This window comes from Copadichromis virginalis, linkage group LG2 (genome assembly GCF_057382275.1).
Source record: "Copadichromis virginalis isolate Kocher_CV1m ecotype Utaka linkage group LG2, C_Virginalis_male_GT1.1, whole genome shotgun sequence".
NCBI classification, from domain to species: domain Eukaryota; kingdom Metazoa; phylum Chordata; class Actinopteri; order Cichliformes; family Cichlidae; genus Copadichromis; species Copadichromis virginalis.
Genome location: NC_140619.1, coordinates 10751364 through 10767600, shown reverse-complemented (window position 1 = coordinate 10767600; position 16237 = coordinate 10751364). Strand labels below are relative to the sequence as shown.

Genomic DNA, 16237 nt, shown 5'->3' with positions numbered 1-16237 from the left:
TCCCTCTCTCCCTCTCCTGCTGTAATACCTCAGGGAGATCCAGCAGAGGCCTCCACCTCCCCACTGCTGCTCCTCTGGGACTCCACACCTCCTCCTCCCTCTGTCAGCTGATCATCCTCAGGCTTTCCTGTGTCTCCATTCAGCGCTTTGTTTACATCACCTTTTTTCCTCCCTTGTTTCCTTATTTCACCTTTTACCTTTATATTTCCCTTCCTCACTTCCTTCCTTCCTGCATTCTTTCTTTCATTAATGGTTTTTCTTGTTTCCTCACCTTTCCTTGTTTCTTTCCATCCCTTCTCTGTTTCTTCCTCCCCCCTTGTTTCCTTTCCTGTTCCTTGTTTCCTTCTGTTGATATCATTTATTTATCCCTGTCCATTTAAATGTTTTTACTTGCATTTTTTTCTGACTTTAATTTTCCCTAATGTTCCCTTCATTTTGTTTAATTTCCTTCCCCTTATCCCTTATTTCTTTCCTTGTTTCCTTTTGTAATTTTTTCTTCCTTTTTTCCATCCTGTATTCCTTTCTTTCGCCTGTCTCCTTTTCTCATTCCTTATTTTATTTCTCTTTTTTGGTTCTTTCCTTCCTTTCCTTTTTTTTTTACCCATCACCCCCTCTTCTTGTGTTTGTATTCACTTGTTTATCAGTCACATTATTAAACCCAGACTCTCAGATTGGACGCTTCCTCTCCTGTGGGCTGAATGGAAAATGTGTGTGTGTGAGAATATGGCTTCCTGCTGATTCTTCTTCTGTCGTCCTTGTGTTGTGTTTTCTGTTAAACCTCCCTTTTTTGTCTTTTTTCAGGAAGTGCTGCTGAAGCGAGCGGCCGACCTGGTGGAAGCTCTGTACGGGATGCCGCACAATAACCAGGTGAGGGAGCACCTTCACTTTGACCTTTGGCCTCTTCAAACTCAAACACATGAGGATCAGTGAAACATCCCATCACAAACCTCAGGATATATCTCAGAAATAAATGATGAGTAATGATAAGAAAAATGTAATAGTGAGGCTCTAACAGAGGACAGAAATCCCAGACTCCTGAATGAAAAACTGTGTTAGACTTCATACGTCTAACAGAATCCCTGCATTTACTACACTGACAGCTTCCCCTGGGCCATTCAGACAATTAACTAATGCTGTCCCCCCACACCTCACCCCTGCCCACCCACCTCACCAATCACCTCACTCTGGGTAACCCTCATCACTCACTCCAAGCACTTCGCAACTATTTTGTTCTCCAATGTGTGAGTTCTAATCTTTTTGTATATATATGTCCAGACAATCACCTTCTACTGAAGCGCAAACATCCATGTGGGGTTTTACTAAATTTTTCAGTGACTATTTACGTTGCTCACACTTCAATATGACATAAAAACAAGAGATTCAAAAAATGTCAAACTTCAACATCATCATACGTCCCGTGAACTCTAAATTTAGTTCACTGGTGGGAACCGCAGAACTGAGATTCACTGCTTTCCAACATTTTCATGCCAACAGTAACTCTTACAAAATAATGTCCCGTCCTCCCCTCTCCTCGCAGGAAATCATCCTGAAGCGAGCGGCCGACCTCACCGAGGCGCTCTACAGCGTCCCTCGCAGTCACAACCAGCTGCCGTCGCTCACTGGCTCAGCCGCTCACTCGGGGATGATGGGAGTGAACTCATTCAGCAGTCAGCTCGCCGTCAACATCTCCGAGGCCTCGCAGGCCGACCAAGGTGAGAGCGCGCTGCTACCCATGATCCTCTAGGGAGGGGGTGGAGGCCTCATGGTTTACGCCGCATCACAAGTGTGCTCAGTAGACTGCATTAAAGACAAATGGAGGCCAAGTAGACTTTGTTGACCAGCAGGGTTGACTGTCCACTAGAATCCAGCAGGGACAGGGAGTTTAGTATCGTTAAGTAAAGTCCAACAAACGTTTTTAGGGTCCAACTTTATTGAGAGTCTGAGAGTTAAAAAGAGTCTTTAGAAGAGTCCAGTAGACTGGAGTGGTTTAGTGGACGTCAGGAAAGTTCACTGGACGTCATTGAATTTCTGTAGAGTCCTACAGGATACTTCACTAGAGTTCATGAAATAATGTATGACTTCCATGTAGGGTTCAAGTTCACACATCTCTTTCAGTTATAAAACCACACATTTTAGTTTGAGTGGATGCAAGCGTCCATAGATTACCAAAGGGCTCCACAAAGTTATTTTTACAGACTATTTTCAGCAGCACATGAATTCATGTTTATTGTTTTAGTACCTGCTATCAGACACAGTCAAAATAAACAAGAGCACGTTCACTGAAGTGTTTCTACAAGTTTTTGGACGTCAGTGGAAATCTGATATATCTCAGTTCTTGTTAGCAGATACGTTCGGTGGTGTTTCCACTGTAGCTCTGTGGGTTTGTTATCCTCAGTGTTTCCTTTCAGCAGTCAGTTCTGCTTCTGTTAGGAACGCTCAGGAAAACATGCAGCAAACAGCTTGTGAACGCGTCGACAGGAAGCAGATCGAGCTGCTTTTACTCCCCGGACACCCCCCCTCCACTTCGACCACAAACCGTGGCCTGGTTTTCCCATCGGCCCCGCAGCGAACACCTTACAGGAATCTATGAGGTCATGGGAAACGAGGTAGCAGCCATGCTGAAAATTCATAACTGTGGTCCAGTCGGAAACATTACACCGAGGATCTAATGCCGTCCTCCCCGCTGTTATGAAGTATGAAATGGCTCTGTGTGCCCCTTGCAATTATCCACCGTGATTAAAACATTAATAAAAACAGCAGCTCTCGAGCCCAGACCTTATCAGGCGGACGAGGCAGGTAATTTACAGCTCCAATTCAGCTCGGCCTGCTCAGCATCATGTCATCGTCCTGCAGGATGAAGGCTTTTTCCTCTGGAGTCTGTCTTTGTCAGAGTTTATGGGGTCACGAGGGAAGCCTGATACCAGGAAAAATACCCCCAAAAACATATTTTTACTTACCTGCCCACTTTCAGCCTTCTTTATAACTTTGCATGTAACGCTTACAGAATCATGGATAAGGCTTAATTGTTTTTGAAGATGTGTATTCTCACTTCCAAGTAAATTCCCTGAATACCTGTCGCCCTTGTACTACTAGCCATAAACAACAGCAGCTAATGTTAGCTTAAAAATAGTCCACTAACTGCTAATGCTATCAAACGACTATTTCCCAGCAGAACACAGAGTAAGGACAGGAACTAGCACTGATGTGGCTCCATAGTGTTAGTGAGGAAGCAGGTTAAAGTTAGCTAACTGTTAAGTGATATGTTGGCTAGCAAGTAGTTTTTCTGCTTTGGTTAGTACTAAAATTAGCTAACTCTAGCCAGAAGAAATTGAGTTTTGTCTAATCAGGAATTTTGGCAGTCACAGAGCATTTGAGTCATAAAAAGAGGACAAACTACTAGCTATCCAGCATAGCAAAATGCTGTCTTTAGTAAATGAAGTTTGCTAACTCTCAGACATTGATTGAACGGGTTGTTTTAATTTAAAAATTAGTGAATGCTACAATTTTACCAGCAACATATTCTTGCTGCATTGCTAAATTACAGCTAGCTGGCTAGGCTTAGCTTGCTTCCTTACATTATTGCTATCATAGAGGCACTACCTGATGATTTTTGTTGTCAGTACACTAATACTCAGATATCTGATACATATGTTATTTAAACTAGTATAATTACAGTACATACAGTAGAGTAGCAGCAGGAGTTTTCTGATTTTAGACAGAGAACCGTCATCGGTTTATACAGAAGGCAAAGAAATTAAAAATATAGAGCTTAAATCCGTTAAAGTGACAAAAACAGTATATAAATAAATTTTTAACTGATAAAAAAGTTATTAACTCTGAAAGAGCTTTTCTAGTCGTTAATTTTTGTCATTAAACAGTGAAATCCAAACTGTCCGTTAACCAGCTCATCTGCACTGCTCTGCAGCAAACACGTTTCAGGCTTCGGTGTGAATGAGCGCGCAGGATGTGACCTGCATCCGATCTGCTTCCCACGCTGCTGTGGCGAAATGGATAGGGAGAGGGAACGCACCAAGACAAACACCACCCAACACTCAGTCCATTTGTTAAGGCATTATTTTTTTTATTACAGAACAATCCTTACATTTACTCTGAGTGCTCGGCCGCTCCCTGCACTCTGCTACTCCACATGTGTTTCCCATCGCCGCCTCTCCTCGCCCTTGTCCCTGGGCAGCGCTCCATCAGCCGCTCCTGCTGGGAATTGCGTTGGCCCGAAATGGGAAGTTGGGGGAAAGGGAAAGAGGGTGGAGGGTGAGGCGAGAGAGAGGGCGTAATGTGCTACTTGGCACTCTGTTAGCTCTGCTAAGTGAGCTCGTCCCGAGGTCGGTGGGAACTGTGGAGCCTCGCGAGGGGGTCAGAGGTCAGGCTCTGTGCTGCGGGAACATTGGTATTCAATGCATCTTGGATGAGGGTCAATCAGTGGGAGCATGGGGGGGTGAGAGGGGAGAGAAGGGAGACCAGAGGTAAGTAAAAAGCAGGAGTCAGGTGACAGATGAAGGGCAGACCTCGCCTGCAGGGAGGCGAGCTCTTCATAACAGGAGACCAGCAGTGACAGGCGCGATGATGTCACTGCTGAGGTCACAGTGAGGAGGTCAGCAAAATGTAGGGTAATTTGTAGGTTTTCTTACTATGTGAGTTGGCCTTTTGTCAAACCAGTTTTAGACCACCAAACATTTACATTCCTGGGTTAAAAAAGATATTAGTTTTGTATTCTGTTTGTTTATTCTGAATAATTTTACAAGATCATTATCAAGATCTTCTTGGTGATGAATACTGCTTTTCAGTTTCATATCTCTACCTGTCAGCCTGGTTTGCCCTTACAGGGCTTCGACTGTGTTTTTGCATTTGAGAAAAACGAATAAATAAAAACGTCTCACGCTCAGGTGGGCTGAGTCAGAAGGAGGAGGTTGGGGCGGAGAGAGGCTGTACAAAATGTTGTCTTTGCAATTAAAAGACAGATTTCACAGTGAACTCACTACTTTAGTAATTTGTCTGCTGGTTTAGTGGTTCTCGACCAAAGGGTCACCCGATCAATCAAGAAGGTCATGAGATGATTAATGGAGTTAAAACCCGATAACATTTTGTTGTAAACATTTTGAATAATTATATCTACTTCATCCTACACAGTTTAAAGGAGAAGGGGCTAAATGAACATTAATTGAGGCACCGCACCAACTGCTGGGAATCATGCAAAGCTACTGTAGTCACAGAATAACAAATTTGGAGCTGGAAATGCACAGCGTGGGTCCAGTTCAATCAAACTGTGAGAAATTTAGAGTGACAGTTACTCTTGGAAGTCGTCACATCAAGTAAATGTTTTTTGAATTTCACAGTCTTAAAGTAAAGATTCATTTCTTAATTATGACATAATGATGAGAGATGATTGATTATCTATCCAAACACTGAAGTCAGCGTATGGACACATGATGAAGAGTACTTCTTCCTCCTCTTAGGCTATTCCCGTAACTCAAACAGCGTGTCTCCTCGCGGCTACGTGCCGAGCTCCACGCCTCAGCAGTCCAACTACAACACCATCACGTCCACCATGAACGGATACGGGGCGGGGATGACCAACCTGGGCGTACCTGGATCCCCCAGCTTCCTCAACGGCTCCACCGCCAACTCTGCTTACGCAAGTGAGTAATACGCTTACATATCGCATTAACGAAACCAAACCTCATCCATCCAGGAGGCAGTCAGCAGGAGGGATCATTTACAACTGTGGCTAAAATCAGACGTATTTATGCTCCAAAACACACAGCGCTGTTCCTGATGCTCCAAATACCGATTAAAAAAGAAATCTGTGCTTCCTGCTTAAATCTGCATTTGATGCCACGTTACCAAAACCTGCATTAAAGCTATGGACGCTGCTCGTTTATGTTGATGCTCTGCTGCTGGCTGATGTTTGAATTGAACTTGACGGTGGAGTGGCAGTTGAGTCATTAAAACGATTAAGTCCATGTAATGAAGTGATGGGAGTTGAAGCTGTATTGGTCCATGTAGTTGCATGTGAAGGTAGCGGCTTAAGGAGATGTTGGAAGTGTTGGGTGAAGCAATAACGGAGGCTTAAGTATCCAAGTAGCATGAAGAACCAGAAGGAAAAGTTTGAAAACTTTACAGTAAGCACAGGAATTAGAATAACTGAAGTTATTCTCAGCCAAGTAGGGGTTTAGGGTCGGCATATTTAGGTATTTTAAGGGACTCAGGAGCCCGTTAACCACTGAAAGCACCTATGATTATTATGGACTAGCCTGGGAAAATGTTCTCAGCAAGGCCGATGTTTTAATTTTATAAAATTGGATCTGAACCAGAATTTCTTCCCTCACCTTTAGCCCACGTCTCCACCCACTGGTCTGGTTTGCTTTTATCTTGCTGAGAGAGAGAAGAAAAACAACAGCACTAAAAACGTTCCTTCATCTTGTCTTATGCCTCGGTGGAGGCATCATATTTTAATGAAATCCAGAGTAATTATGAGCAGTGATTTGGCTAACAGCTTTAAAATGTTAGTAAAAGGCCAAAGGATCCGTATCAAGCGTGAACGTGACCAAGATACCAAGAGCTGTTGAGTGTTGGTACCTAGCTTGACACCACATTACCCAGTGTACTGGGCTTCGTAGTACTGATGATATACTCTGTATATGGATTCGCGATGCTGAAAATAAAACGACTTGATGGCAGATTGATGATGGCGTTGTGCACAGAGCAATACGAGCAAACAAAAGTGAAGCATTTCCCGCTGCAGGAGACGAGTCGATGCTTCTGAGTCGGCCGTGTTGTTCGTCAAACTTTACACTCGGCGCTGATTAACATGCCTGGAGTCGGAGCAGCAGCGTAGAAGGCGCAGGTGTGTTTTGGAGACTAAACTCGCCCGCGGGGAGCGCTCCATTGTTTTGGCTTCTGTATCAAAGAGCTCAGCAAGTCTCAGCGAGACTCGTTTAGAAGGTAGTGAGCTCAAAATGCGTCTCCTTGCCAGGTGATGTTGTCGTCCCTGGCGACTAAACAAAAGGTGGGCTCACATCTCGCCTGGCTGAGCTACAGTTTCCCGCCGCCGAGGGTCTGAGTGTTTGTGTGTGCGTGTGTGTGGACTTAACACTGCCACGCATTGTTCACCTCCTCCTTCCCTCCTCTGACTGTCCCCCTGTCCATACTCCTCCTCACCCATCCCCTCCACCTCCTCCACTAACCCCACTAACACCCTCACCGCATCCTTCATGCATTCATGCATTCATGCTTTGGGCCGAATCCATTAATATCAGCTGGAGAAAAAGGAACGGAAAAACAACAAGAAGGAGCCAAGGAGGAGGAAATGTGAGGAGAAAGAAGCAGCGATCCAGGACAGACTGATGCTTGTTGGCATGAAGTGATAAATCACATTTACATTCCCCCGCTTCATTTTACAGTTCCATGTTCAAATGCTGTCCTTGAATCATTACAGACACACTGTGGTCCATAAACTCTGTGGAAGCTCTTAAAGGAACAGCTCAACATTTGGACAGATGCGCTCAAAACTCTGCGTTTCAGAGACGGAAATTAATCCGCTGATGATTATGTATTCAGCTCAGAGCTGGAGCCATCTGCTGTTTGTAACTTCAGGGTCGTGTCTGAGATTTTACTGGAAATTTCAGTATTTCACGGTGACCTTTGGGGTAGCAACACATCCACTGTTAAGATACATTTCAGAGTCTCGACTGCAGAGATGGCGGCTGATTTCAAACCTGCAGTGGAGAGTCCAGATGTGGTCAGCTTAGCATTAAGTTAAACGTCACATTACGTCATGCTTGTTTGACAGAGTGCACTTTTAGTCGTCCGACCACATTAACGTCATATCCTCACGATTTTCCCGGAAAGCTTCTGAACTCTAAAGCCACATCTTCAGTTTAAAGACTACTTTAAAGATTCAGAGGAACGAAATACTCAAATGAGTAAATCAGGAGGAGGTGACTTTAAAGAGCCGGAGATGAGCAAAATATTAAAAATGTAATAAAAATTAAAAGGAGAAAGCACCTTAGCAGCAAATACATGTGACAAGTCTCCTGAAGAAGTCGTGACTGAAGGCTTCAGGAGTTTACTCGTACTTTGGCTCTGTTTGGTTTAAACGCCGGGTCTGCTCAGGTTGCTTCCGGAAAACTTCCAAAGAACAGATGTCAAGCTCAAGTCATCACTGATGGACAGCTCCGGCTCTGCACTGACCACCGATAGATGATGATCAATAAGAGCGTCTCTGAAAATGTTGAACTGTTCCTTTAATCGGGAGTCAGCTGTAGAAGCAGCAGGAAAATTCAAAGCTGTTCGCCTAAAGACACACGAAGAGTAAATGAGTGGGTGATTTATTAAAAAGGAAAAAAGTCAATTTACCGCACGATGTTAGACACCTGCCTTCTCTCTCACACACACACACACACACACACACACACACACACACACACACACACACACACACACCTGTGCAGCGTGCGCGGATGAAGCTGCTGCTGCTGCTCTCAGGTTGGTTTATTCCAAACAAGTCCTTCAAGTTATGGATCAACTTTGCCAGATGTGCAGCTGTTTGTGCTCGGAGCATGTTTGTTCCTGCAGACCTCGGCCCGATCTGAGGCAGGGACCCATTCTTCCTCCTCCTCACCCTCCTCTTCATCATCCTCCTCCTCCTCCCTGCATGATTCGCCTCATCTCCGTCCGATCGCTCACCTCCTGTCTGTCTGCCTGCTCGTTACCGTCACGTCCTCCTTCTGTAGGACCCCCTCCCCACACCTTCCTACTCCTCCTTCCCTTGTCTTCCTCACCTCCTCCTCCTCTTCGTCTACTCCCATAGGCCCTTATTCATTCTCTCCTGTCCATATGGTTTCTGCAGTCAAACAGAAGAGCGCCTTCGCCCCTGTCGTGCGGCCACAGACCTCCCCGCCCCCCACCTGCACCACCACCAATGGCAGCAACCTCCAGGGTGAGCATCCCACCCCCCCGTCCCGCCTGTCAGCACCCCCGCCCCCTGCTGTCCTCCTGCTCGTGTCCCATCAGGACACGCAGGTGGATGTCCACGCGGCGCCGCTGTATGAGAAGGACTCTTTCTGTGTTGCGTGTTGATTCCTGCTTTCACACACTTGGAGGTCAAAGTTGATCCATAACTTCTGGCATTTTGGGGAATTTGGAGCTTAAACTTGAGCATTTTTCTTTTATAGTTAATACCGCTGCAAATTTCACCCTGCAAAGTATTTCCCCCCATAACCGAGTCCTATTCTTTAGCTTTTATTTGGCTCAGTGAAGTCCAAGAATCCGTCGTAGATCTGTCTTTATTTCAACATCATCTCTCAGCTTTATCCAAATACTTTTACAACGCAGGCATTTAACTGATTTTATTTAACCTTTCAGCGCTTCACAGAAAGACTTTAACAGCAAATGCATATTTTGTGCGAGTGTGTTAAATGAACCCTAATCATTCCAGAGATCTGTTTACACGAGACGTATCTTAAATCTTTTCGATGTGCCTCTCAGGAAGCCGTTTTTATTTAAAACTGGAGGTTTTTTCACTCTTCATGAAAAAACATATTTTAGGTCTTGTAATATCCACAGTTATAATCACCAAGACGTTTTAAATATTTCTGAGTGGGCAGCTTGAACAGTAAAAAACTTTCATGATAAAACATTGTTATGTTAAAGTACAGTAAAGTAGAATTTTAGAAAAACTGAGGCTGCATCCGCATGTACTCAGCTAAAAAAGGACTTTTTGAATTCGCCTCACAGCATCAGCAGCGTGCACCTTTATCTCCTGTTTTGATATCAAACTGTGCGCCATGTTTGTGGGTTTTTGATTGGCTAACATTTCTTCACAGTTAGGCAGAAGTGGCAAACGTAAAGATAGTCTGTACTTAAGTAGAAAAAAAGATACTAGTGTTAAAAAGTACTCCAGTAAAAGTTGAAGTACTGATTCAAGTTCTGTACTCCAGTAAAAGTAAAAAGGTAGCGGCTCTGAAATGTACTCAGAGTAAAAAGTAGCTTTTTGGAGGACGTTTCTATATTTGTGGAAAGCTAATTGAACCTTGTGCTGTTTTAACATAATAATAAAATAATGTCAGTAGATGGGAGTACAGACTTTATTTCATTCAAACATTTTAATTCTCACGAATATTCTCAGCTTGAATCACATCAGCAGAACATGAAGAGAAAAATAAGGAAACCAAACATAGCTCTGTGTCCTGTTGCTACATTGTAGAGGGCGACAGTCAGGGGTTAAAGTGGATTCAGCAGGTGGAGCAACCCTAAAACTGTCTGTAATGGCTCAGCGTGGGGGAAAGATTCATAACTCACAATAATTTCTATTCAGAGCTTGAGTCGATTTTCTGATTTAAATCCATCACAGTACAACAAACTAACCTGTTTATCCTGCACTAACCTGCAGAGGATTTTCATGCAGCCTTTAAATAACAGTCTCCCTCAGTTTGTTTTGCATGTCTCACAATATGAAACAACATAATATCACATGTACAGACCCAATATGTGATTTAAAAATGTGAGGACTTACTTGTGAGCTTTAAATGAGCAGTCCTTTCTTTAAATCTAAGCTCTCGCCTTCCTCTCCTGTCCTGCCTTTTTTATCTTTCTCCATCTCTGAGTGAAGTTAGCTCTCAAAACAAGGAGAAACAGTTTTGCTTCTATCGTCTGTTTTTATGCAACATCTCCTGGTGATTAATAAACGAACAGGAGTGACTCTCATGTGTTTCTGTTTAGGCTCAAATTGGTTTGATGTTGGGAAGGCCGCAGTGACGTGAAATAAAAACGCTCAAAAGCTTGTTTTGAAAATGTGAGGAAGAAAGCACAGGTATCTGTTTATAAATGTAGGGAGTAAAAGAAAAAAAACTGCACAGGTAAAATACAGATAGCTGAAAATTCTACTTAAGTACATTAACGAAGTATTTGTACTTTGTTACTTCCCACCTCTGCAGTTTGGCAGCGCTTTGCATTTTCACGACAGATGGAGACATTTTTCCAATCAAACTGAAAAATCCAGTGTATGCGTGGACGTAGCCTGAAATGCTCAGCGAGCATCACGAAACATGAGATCTGACTCATTCTGTGTTGTTTCAGCCATGGCAGGTCTCATCGTGCCCCCCATGTGAGGAGGACTCTCAGCCAGGTACCGTCAGACTCCCCACAACCCTCCCCCAGCCTGAAACGCCACAACAACGTCCTTCCCATCATCCTTTAGACCGACCCGTCTGACCCAGAGTCCGAACCCGAAGAACTTCAACAATTCAGTCACCATCAGCCGAGGACGTCGCTTCTTCCTGCAGCCGTTGCAGACACCACCGGCAGGCGTTTACGAACCCGGAACAGGAAACGTCTGCAGTGGCTGCGGGCGGAGGCAGCGCTCGCTCAGCGTGAACTGTGGGTGGATGAAAGGTGTCTGCAGTACTGCATGTTGTGCTGAGATATTAAACAGGTTACTTTGACTTGAGAAGTCTGTGGAGGCTGAACAGATCTCAGATCAGTTCGAACCACTGTGAGACAGGAAGTAGGCGTGTCCACTGGGAGCATCTGTTCTAAGCTAATCATCATATCGTGAAAAAAAAAAATCAGCCGAGTGGATGGTGTCATCTTCAAATACCTCGCTTTGTTCAAACTGAAAATGCTGGTGATTACTGTAAAAAAATAATAAATAAAAATCACCAAATCTCTGTTAATTTTTAGCTAAAAAATCCTTGTAATGTTATCCAGGCAGCTCAGTTTGACCCCCTCCCCGAAAAGCTTACTTTTCTTCTGATTGGCTGTCTTTTGGAAGCCTACAGAGGGGCAGCACCAAGTGCTTTTTAGCTAATCTAAGCAAATTAGCGGGTAATTTGCCAGTAAATAGTAACCCTACCTCATCTAAAACTTTGGTCAACACAATATAAAAATATTTTTAAAATATAAAGAAAGGCAGAAAAGAGCTTCTCTGTTTTCAGCTGCAGATCTGATTGGTTCTCACTAGAACAAAAGCTCTCAGTGGACACTGACCCTGAGTCGGACCGAGTCCGGAAATCAGGAAGTAATCATTTTTCAAACTTGGAAGAACCGTCAGACGGTTTTCAATCAGAAACCCCCAACAAGCCCCTCCCCCAGGACCAGAGTCCTTAAAGCCCCCGATGAATCTCACGTCTCAGCGCGTTTTACTTTCTGTACCATAGCTTTTAACAATGTTTGTGTCTCATAATCTAAAAAGGAGGAAAGTGCAGTAATTTTGTAAGCTAAGGAAAGAATGAAGCATCCTGCCGAAGAGAGACGAGCAAATGTTCCACTAACATTTGTCCGTAACACGTTGAGGCAGCCCAGCGTTTTCAGCTTTTCTTTTTCTTTTCTTTTGGATGTCTCATTTTGAAATCCAGTACAATAGTTCTGTTTTTGCAGGTGTGTCGAGTGGTAGATTTTAACCAGAAAAAGCTTGCAGCAGTTTTAATCACATTTAGGTACCAGATTTTCTTGTTATTCTTCTGATTGTGCTTATTTTATATGTATTTATAAAGTATGTTTTGGGGAGTTCTTTTGTGATTTAGGCCTGAATGATAGTCTCAAATATATATGTAAACACATTTGATGTCTTAATACCTTTTAGATATTGTAAAAAGAGTGAACAAGTGGGAAGAATTAACCCTTTTGTAAAACAAAACAAAAAAAACTCACGACACGGTCACCCTGTTTTTGAAAGCAGGACGTAAAACGACGCTTTCATCACTTTTGTATAAAAACGCTTTTCCGATATTTAACTTTTTGTAAACAGCATCGTTTGTTTCCCCTGGTTCTTCTCGTCTTTTGTGTATTATTGTGAAATGTATAATCATGGTTATTTCTTAATGCACTATTTTTTTTTGTTGGGGCACTTAATAAGAGCAATGTATCTTAGCAAAAAAGAAAAAAGCTAAAAGTGGAAAAAAAAAAGAAAAAAGATGAAAGCTAGAGCGATATGCACCAATATGTTTTTTTTTCTCCTGCCATCCTGAAATGGCAAAAATCCTCGTCATGTGAAATTTTTATATCTCAGAGACTTATAATGTCATAATATCCCAGCACTCGTTTTTTGAGGGGGGCGGTTTGGTGTTTAGAAGTCAGCATTTTATCCATCTGAATATTCGACCTGACCCTCGTCTTTGTGTTGGATTTTTTTTGCTGATATTGACTGTACGGTTTCAAAACACGGCGAAGAGTTTCAAACCAAGTTTTTTAGGGTCACCGATCTCAAGGAAACGTCCATCGATGTTGGTGTTGTTGCCGATGGTGCTGTTCTCGTCGTTGCACACAATCTGGATCATTTACTTATGCAACTGCTCTCCTGTACTGAAATGCAAGCTCATCGCCCGCGCTGCTGTGGCAAAAGTTCAAAAATATGTAAAGAACCAAGACTTGAGTTTGATGCCTTACGACCGACCACGCTTAAAAACAAAGTCTTTCTTTTTTCCGACAAAGTTTTGGTTCCACAGCAATTATCAAAGGTTACTTTTGTTTGCTTTCTTGATTTGATGTCTTTGTCCCTCAGGTTTCCCCCTGAAATATACAAAAGATGCTCAACTGTAGAAGCTAACCGTCAGATACTGATGGCTGAGAAGTGTTAAAACTGCCAAATTACAAAGTGTAGAAGTTTATTCCTTCACCAAAGAGAAGAAAAACTGGAGACTGGAGTCGTTTTGTGATTTAACATCTGTTAACTACAAGAAATTACCCCAATAGAAAAGTAGAACTACGAGATCTTTGTGTCAAATGTGATCAAAACACTGAAAAAAGTGAAATTGCTGAAAAAATTCTTACTTTTTGGAGAATATGGACATGAAATATCACGTTTGTGTTTACAGCAAATATGACTTTGAAGTTAATTCATTCGCATAAACATGCAAGTTTTGGATGGGGGCTTTGAAAATGTGGCCCCCAATTTTTAGATTATTATTTGTTTAGTAAAATGTATTAAAATACAACTAAAGTGTAAAGGAAATACCAAAGAACGTAAACTTCTATCGAGGAAAAGGCTTATGTCAAATACATACTTAAATCTGGAAAAGTGTCACTTTGTGTACGTGAACACAACATGTTAGATATAACTGTCGTGTCAGTGAACAAAGGAGAAAAATAAGGTTCTTCAGCATGAATCAGTAGATTCAATCTGGGGAATATTTCAGAGAGATCCAGGAGACTGTGAGATGAATAATTTGGCATAAAGATCTGGAATCTTTGGATTGTGATAAATGAAAAATTTCAAATTTCTGACATTTTTTCCCCCAATACAAAACACTGACAGTGTGACTTTTCTTCCATGATCATGTGACTAGAAGGAGCATAAATTTGATATCTGTCGGCTTGTATTACGATTATAAAATTAGCATTACAAATTTACACCAAAAACAAAGTTGAAAAAAATAAAATCAGTTTATACTGCATCTTATTTTACAGAGACACGATTTGTCTTTACATTTAACGCGTTCTCGGAATAAAGTAATAAAAACTGTAAAGCTCTCCAGTTTTTCCTTTTTGGTGTGTTTGCGTAGTTTAAGGATGGTAGAAGAAACATTTTTTTTCAAACTGCTTGAACCTACCTGAACCTTCAGACTTACACAAATTTTATTTGTATTTCTATGAATGTTAAAAGCAGAGTTGATGCAGGAATCTGAAGTCCAAATGATTAAACATCTGACTTTATGCAAATCCAGCAGTTTCTGCACAGTGTCACCCGGATGCTGTCACGTTAGCTTTTTGCTGGTATCTGTTCAGCGTCTTTGGGAAAGACCCTTTATCAGTGATACTAATGAAGCCCAGGCAGCAGAGCCAACCTCCCTGATCAGTCCCCTCCAACAGCTCGCAGCTTTTCTTTCTCTTTTTGTCAGTCGCAGCGAGCTCGCTTCCCACCGTCTGGGTTTTAAACTGAAAAATAGACTTTTTTATGTTTTACTTCAATGTGAAAGAGGGCAGAGGCACTGCATTTTTGTGAAATATTAAATATATCATCAAAGTATATCAAAGCACAATGTTTAATTAGTTGTCTTTAGGATACAAACAGGGGTGTCACCCCCAGGTTTTTTCTTTTTCTGTCTCTGGCCATGCTGTAAATAAATGCATGTCTTCTGTTTTTTGGTTTGTTTGGTTTTTTTCTCTGTGATCCAGTGCTTTTTGTACAGAAACAATCTAATAAAGATTACATTTGGCTCGAAGCTCTCAAACTTACGCTGATGTTCAAATAAGAAAAGGGGGGGGGAACTAATTATGGAGGCAGCACACACAAGTACCAGTAAAGAGTTAATGTTTACACACTTCACGAAGAACCTGGATCTGCTCTCAAAATGATTTAATCAAAATTAAAAGTTTTCAAATTGCAAATGAAACCGTTCAAGACAGAGAAAGCAGACGTGTTAATTCACATCAGATAGATTTAAAAACAGGAGTTGTTTTTTTATTAAAAAACAAACAAACAAACGTATATACTTTTATTATAAATAATTATGAAAAATATATATTAGAAATATAAAAACCTTCATTTCTTCTTATTAAAACTTTTAAGACAGCACATATTCTGGAGTCCAGCAGCACTGCTTTGCAAGTTGGACGTTTTTACAGCAACATCATTTAAAACAGGTAAGACAAATTTAAGAAAAATCTAAAGATTTGGAATAGTCACATTTGTTATTTAATGAGAAATTATCTGCGTCTATCTCACACACACATACACATACTGGGGTGTCTGCATCCAGTAAGGGTCCTGGGCTAGACCAAGCAGACATGAGTGAGAGAGATCAACAAGGTCAGGTGTTGAGGAACCAGGCACTGATTTGTAGTGGGCTACTTCTTGGCATGTTAATTTTAATGGCCCCTTTTATGTTCATTGCCCCTTGGGGATAAATAAAATCTTTCTGATTCTGATTCTGAGTGACCCAAGTAGGGGGGGGCAGCCCACCCAAGATTGGGGACCAAGTTTATTAGTTAAATCTTAAATAAGATAGACCTTTTTAAAAAAAAAAAGTAAGTCTTTTGATGTCTGAATCTACAGTTTTGTTTTGTTTTTTAAATTGACATAGTGTATTAACACAATTGATCTAAAATCTGACACAAAACATGAAATCTGAGTAAAAAAAAAGTAACGACCACAAACATGTTTAACAATTCGTTTTCATAGCTGGAAATGCAAATATAAATTGTCAATTTTAAAAAACCTATGCAAAAGTTTTGCAAACAACAAAGTTATATGCAGCTATTTACCTAAAAATGCAGTCAAGGT

General features: G+C 41.8%; 1 protein-coding gene across 3 annotated transcripts in view; it reads left to right on the top strand.

The window, feature by feature from the left end:
* The window catches only part of LOC146717024 (transcription factor COE3), a 146905-nt gene extending 131729 nt beyond the window's left edge, over nucleotides 1-15176 (top strand). For 2 of the 3 annotated variants that reach the window (XM_085471082.1, XM_085471075.1), the window contains exons 12-16: nucleotides 802-867; nucleotides 1538-1712; nucleotides 5472-5654; nucleotides 8867-8956; nucleotides 11095-15176. In XM_085471082.1, coding sequence (XP_085327208.1) covers nucleotides 802-867; nucleotides 1538-1712; nucleotides 5472-5654; nucleotides 8867-8956; nucleotides 11095-11126 — 546 coding nt within the window. In that variant the 3' untranslated portion in view covers nucleotides 11127-15176. The remainder of the gene's footprint in view (nucleotides 1-801; nucleotides 868-1537; nucleotides 1713-5471; nucleotides 5655-8866; nucleotides 8957-11094) is intronic. The other variant, XM_085471091.1, reaches the window with a different exon arrangement.
* The last annotated feature ends 1061 nt before the right edge of the window (nucleotides 15177-16237 follow it).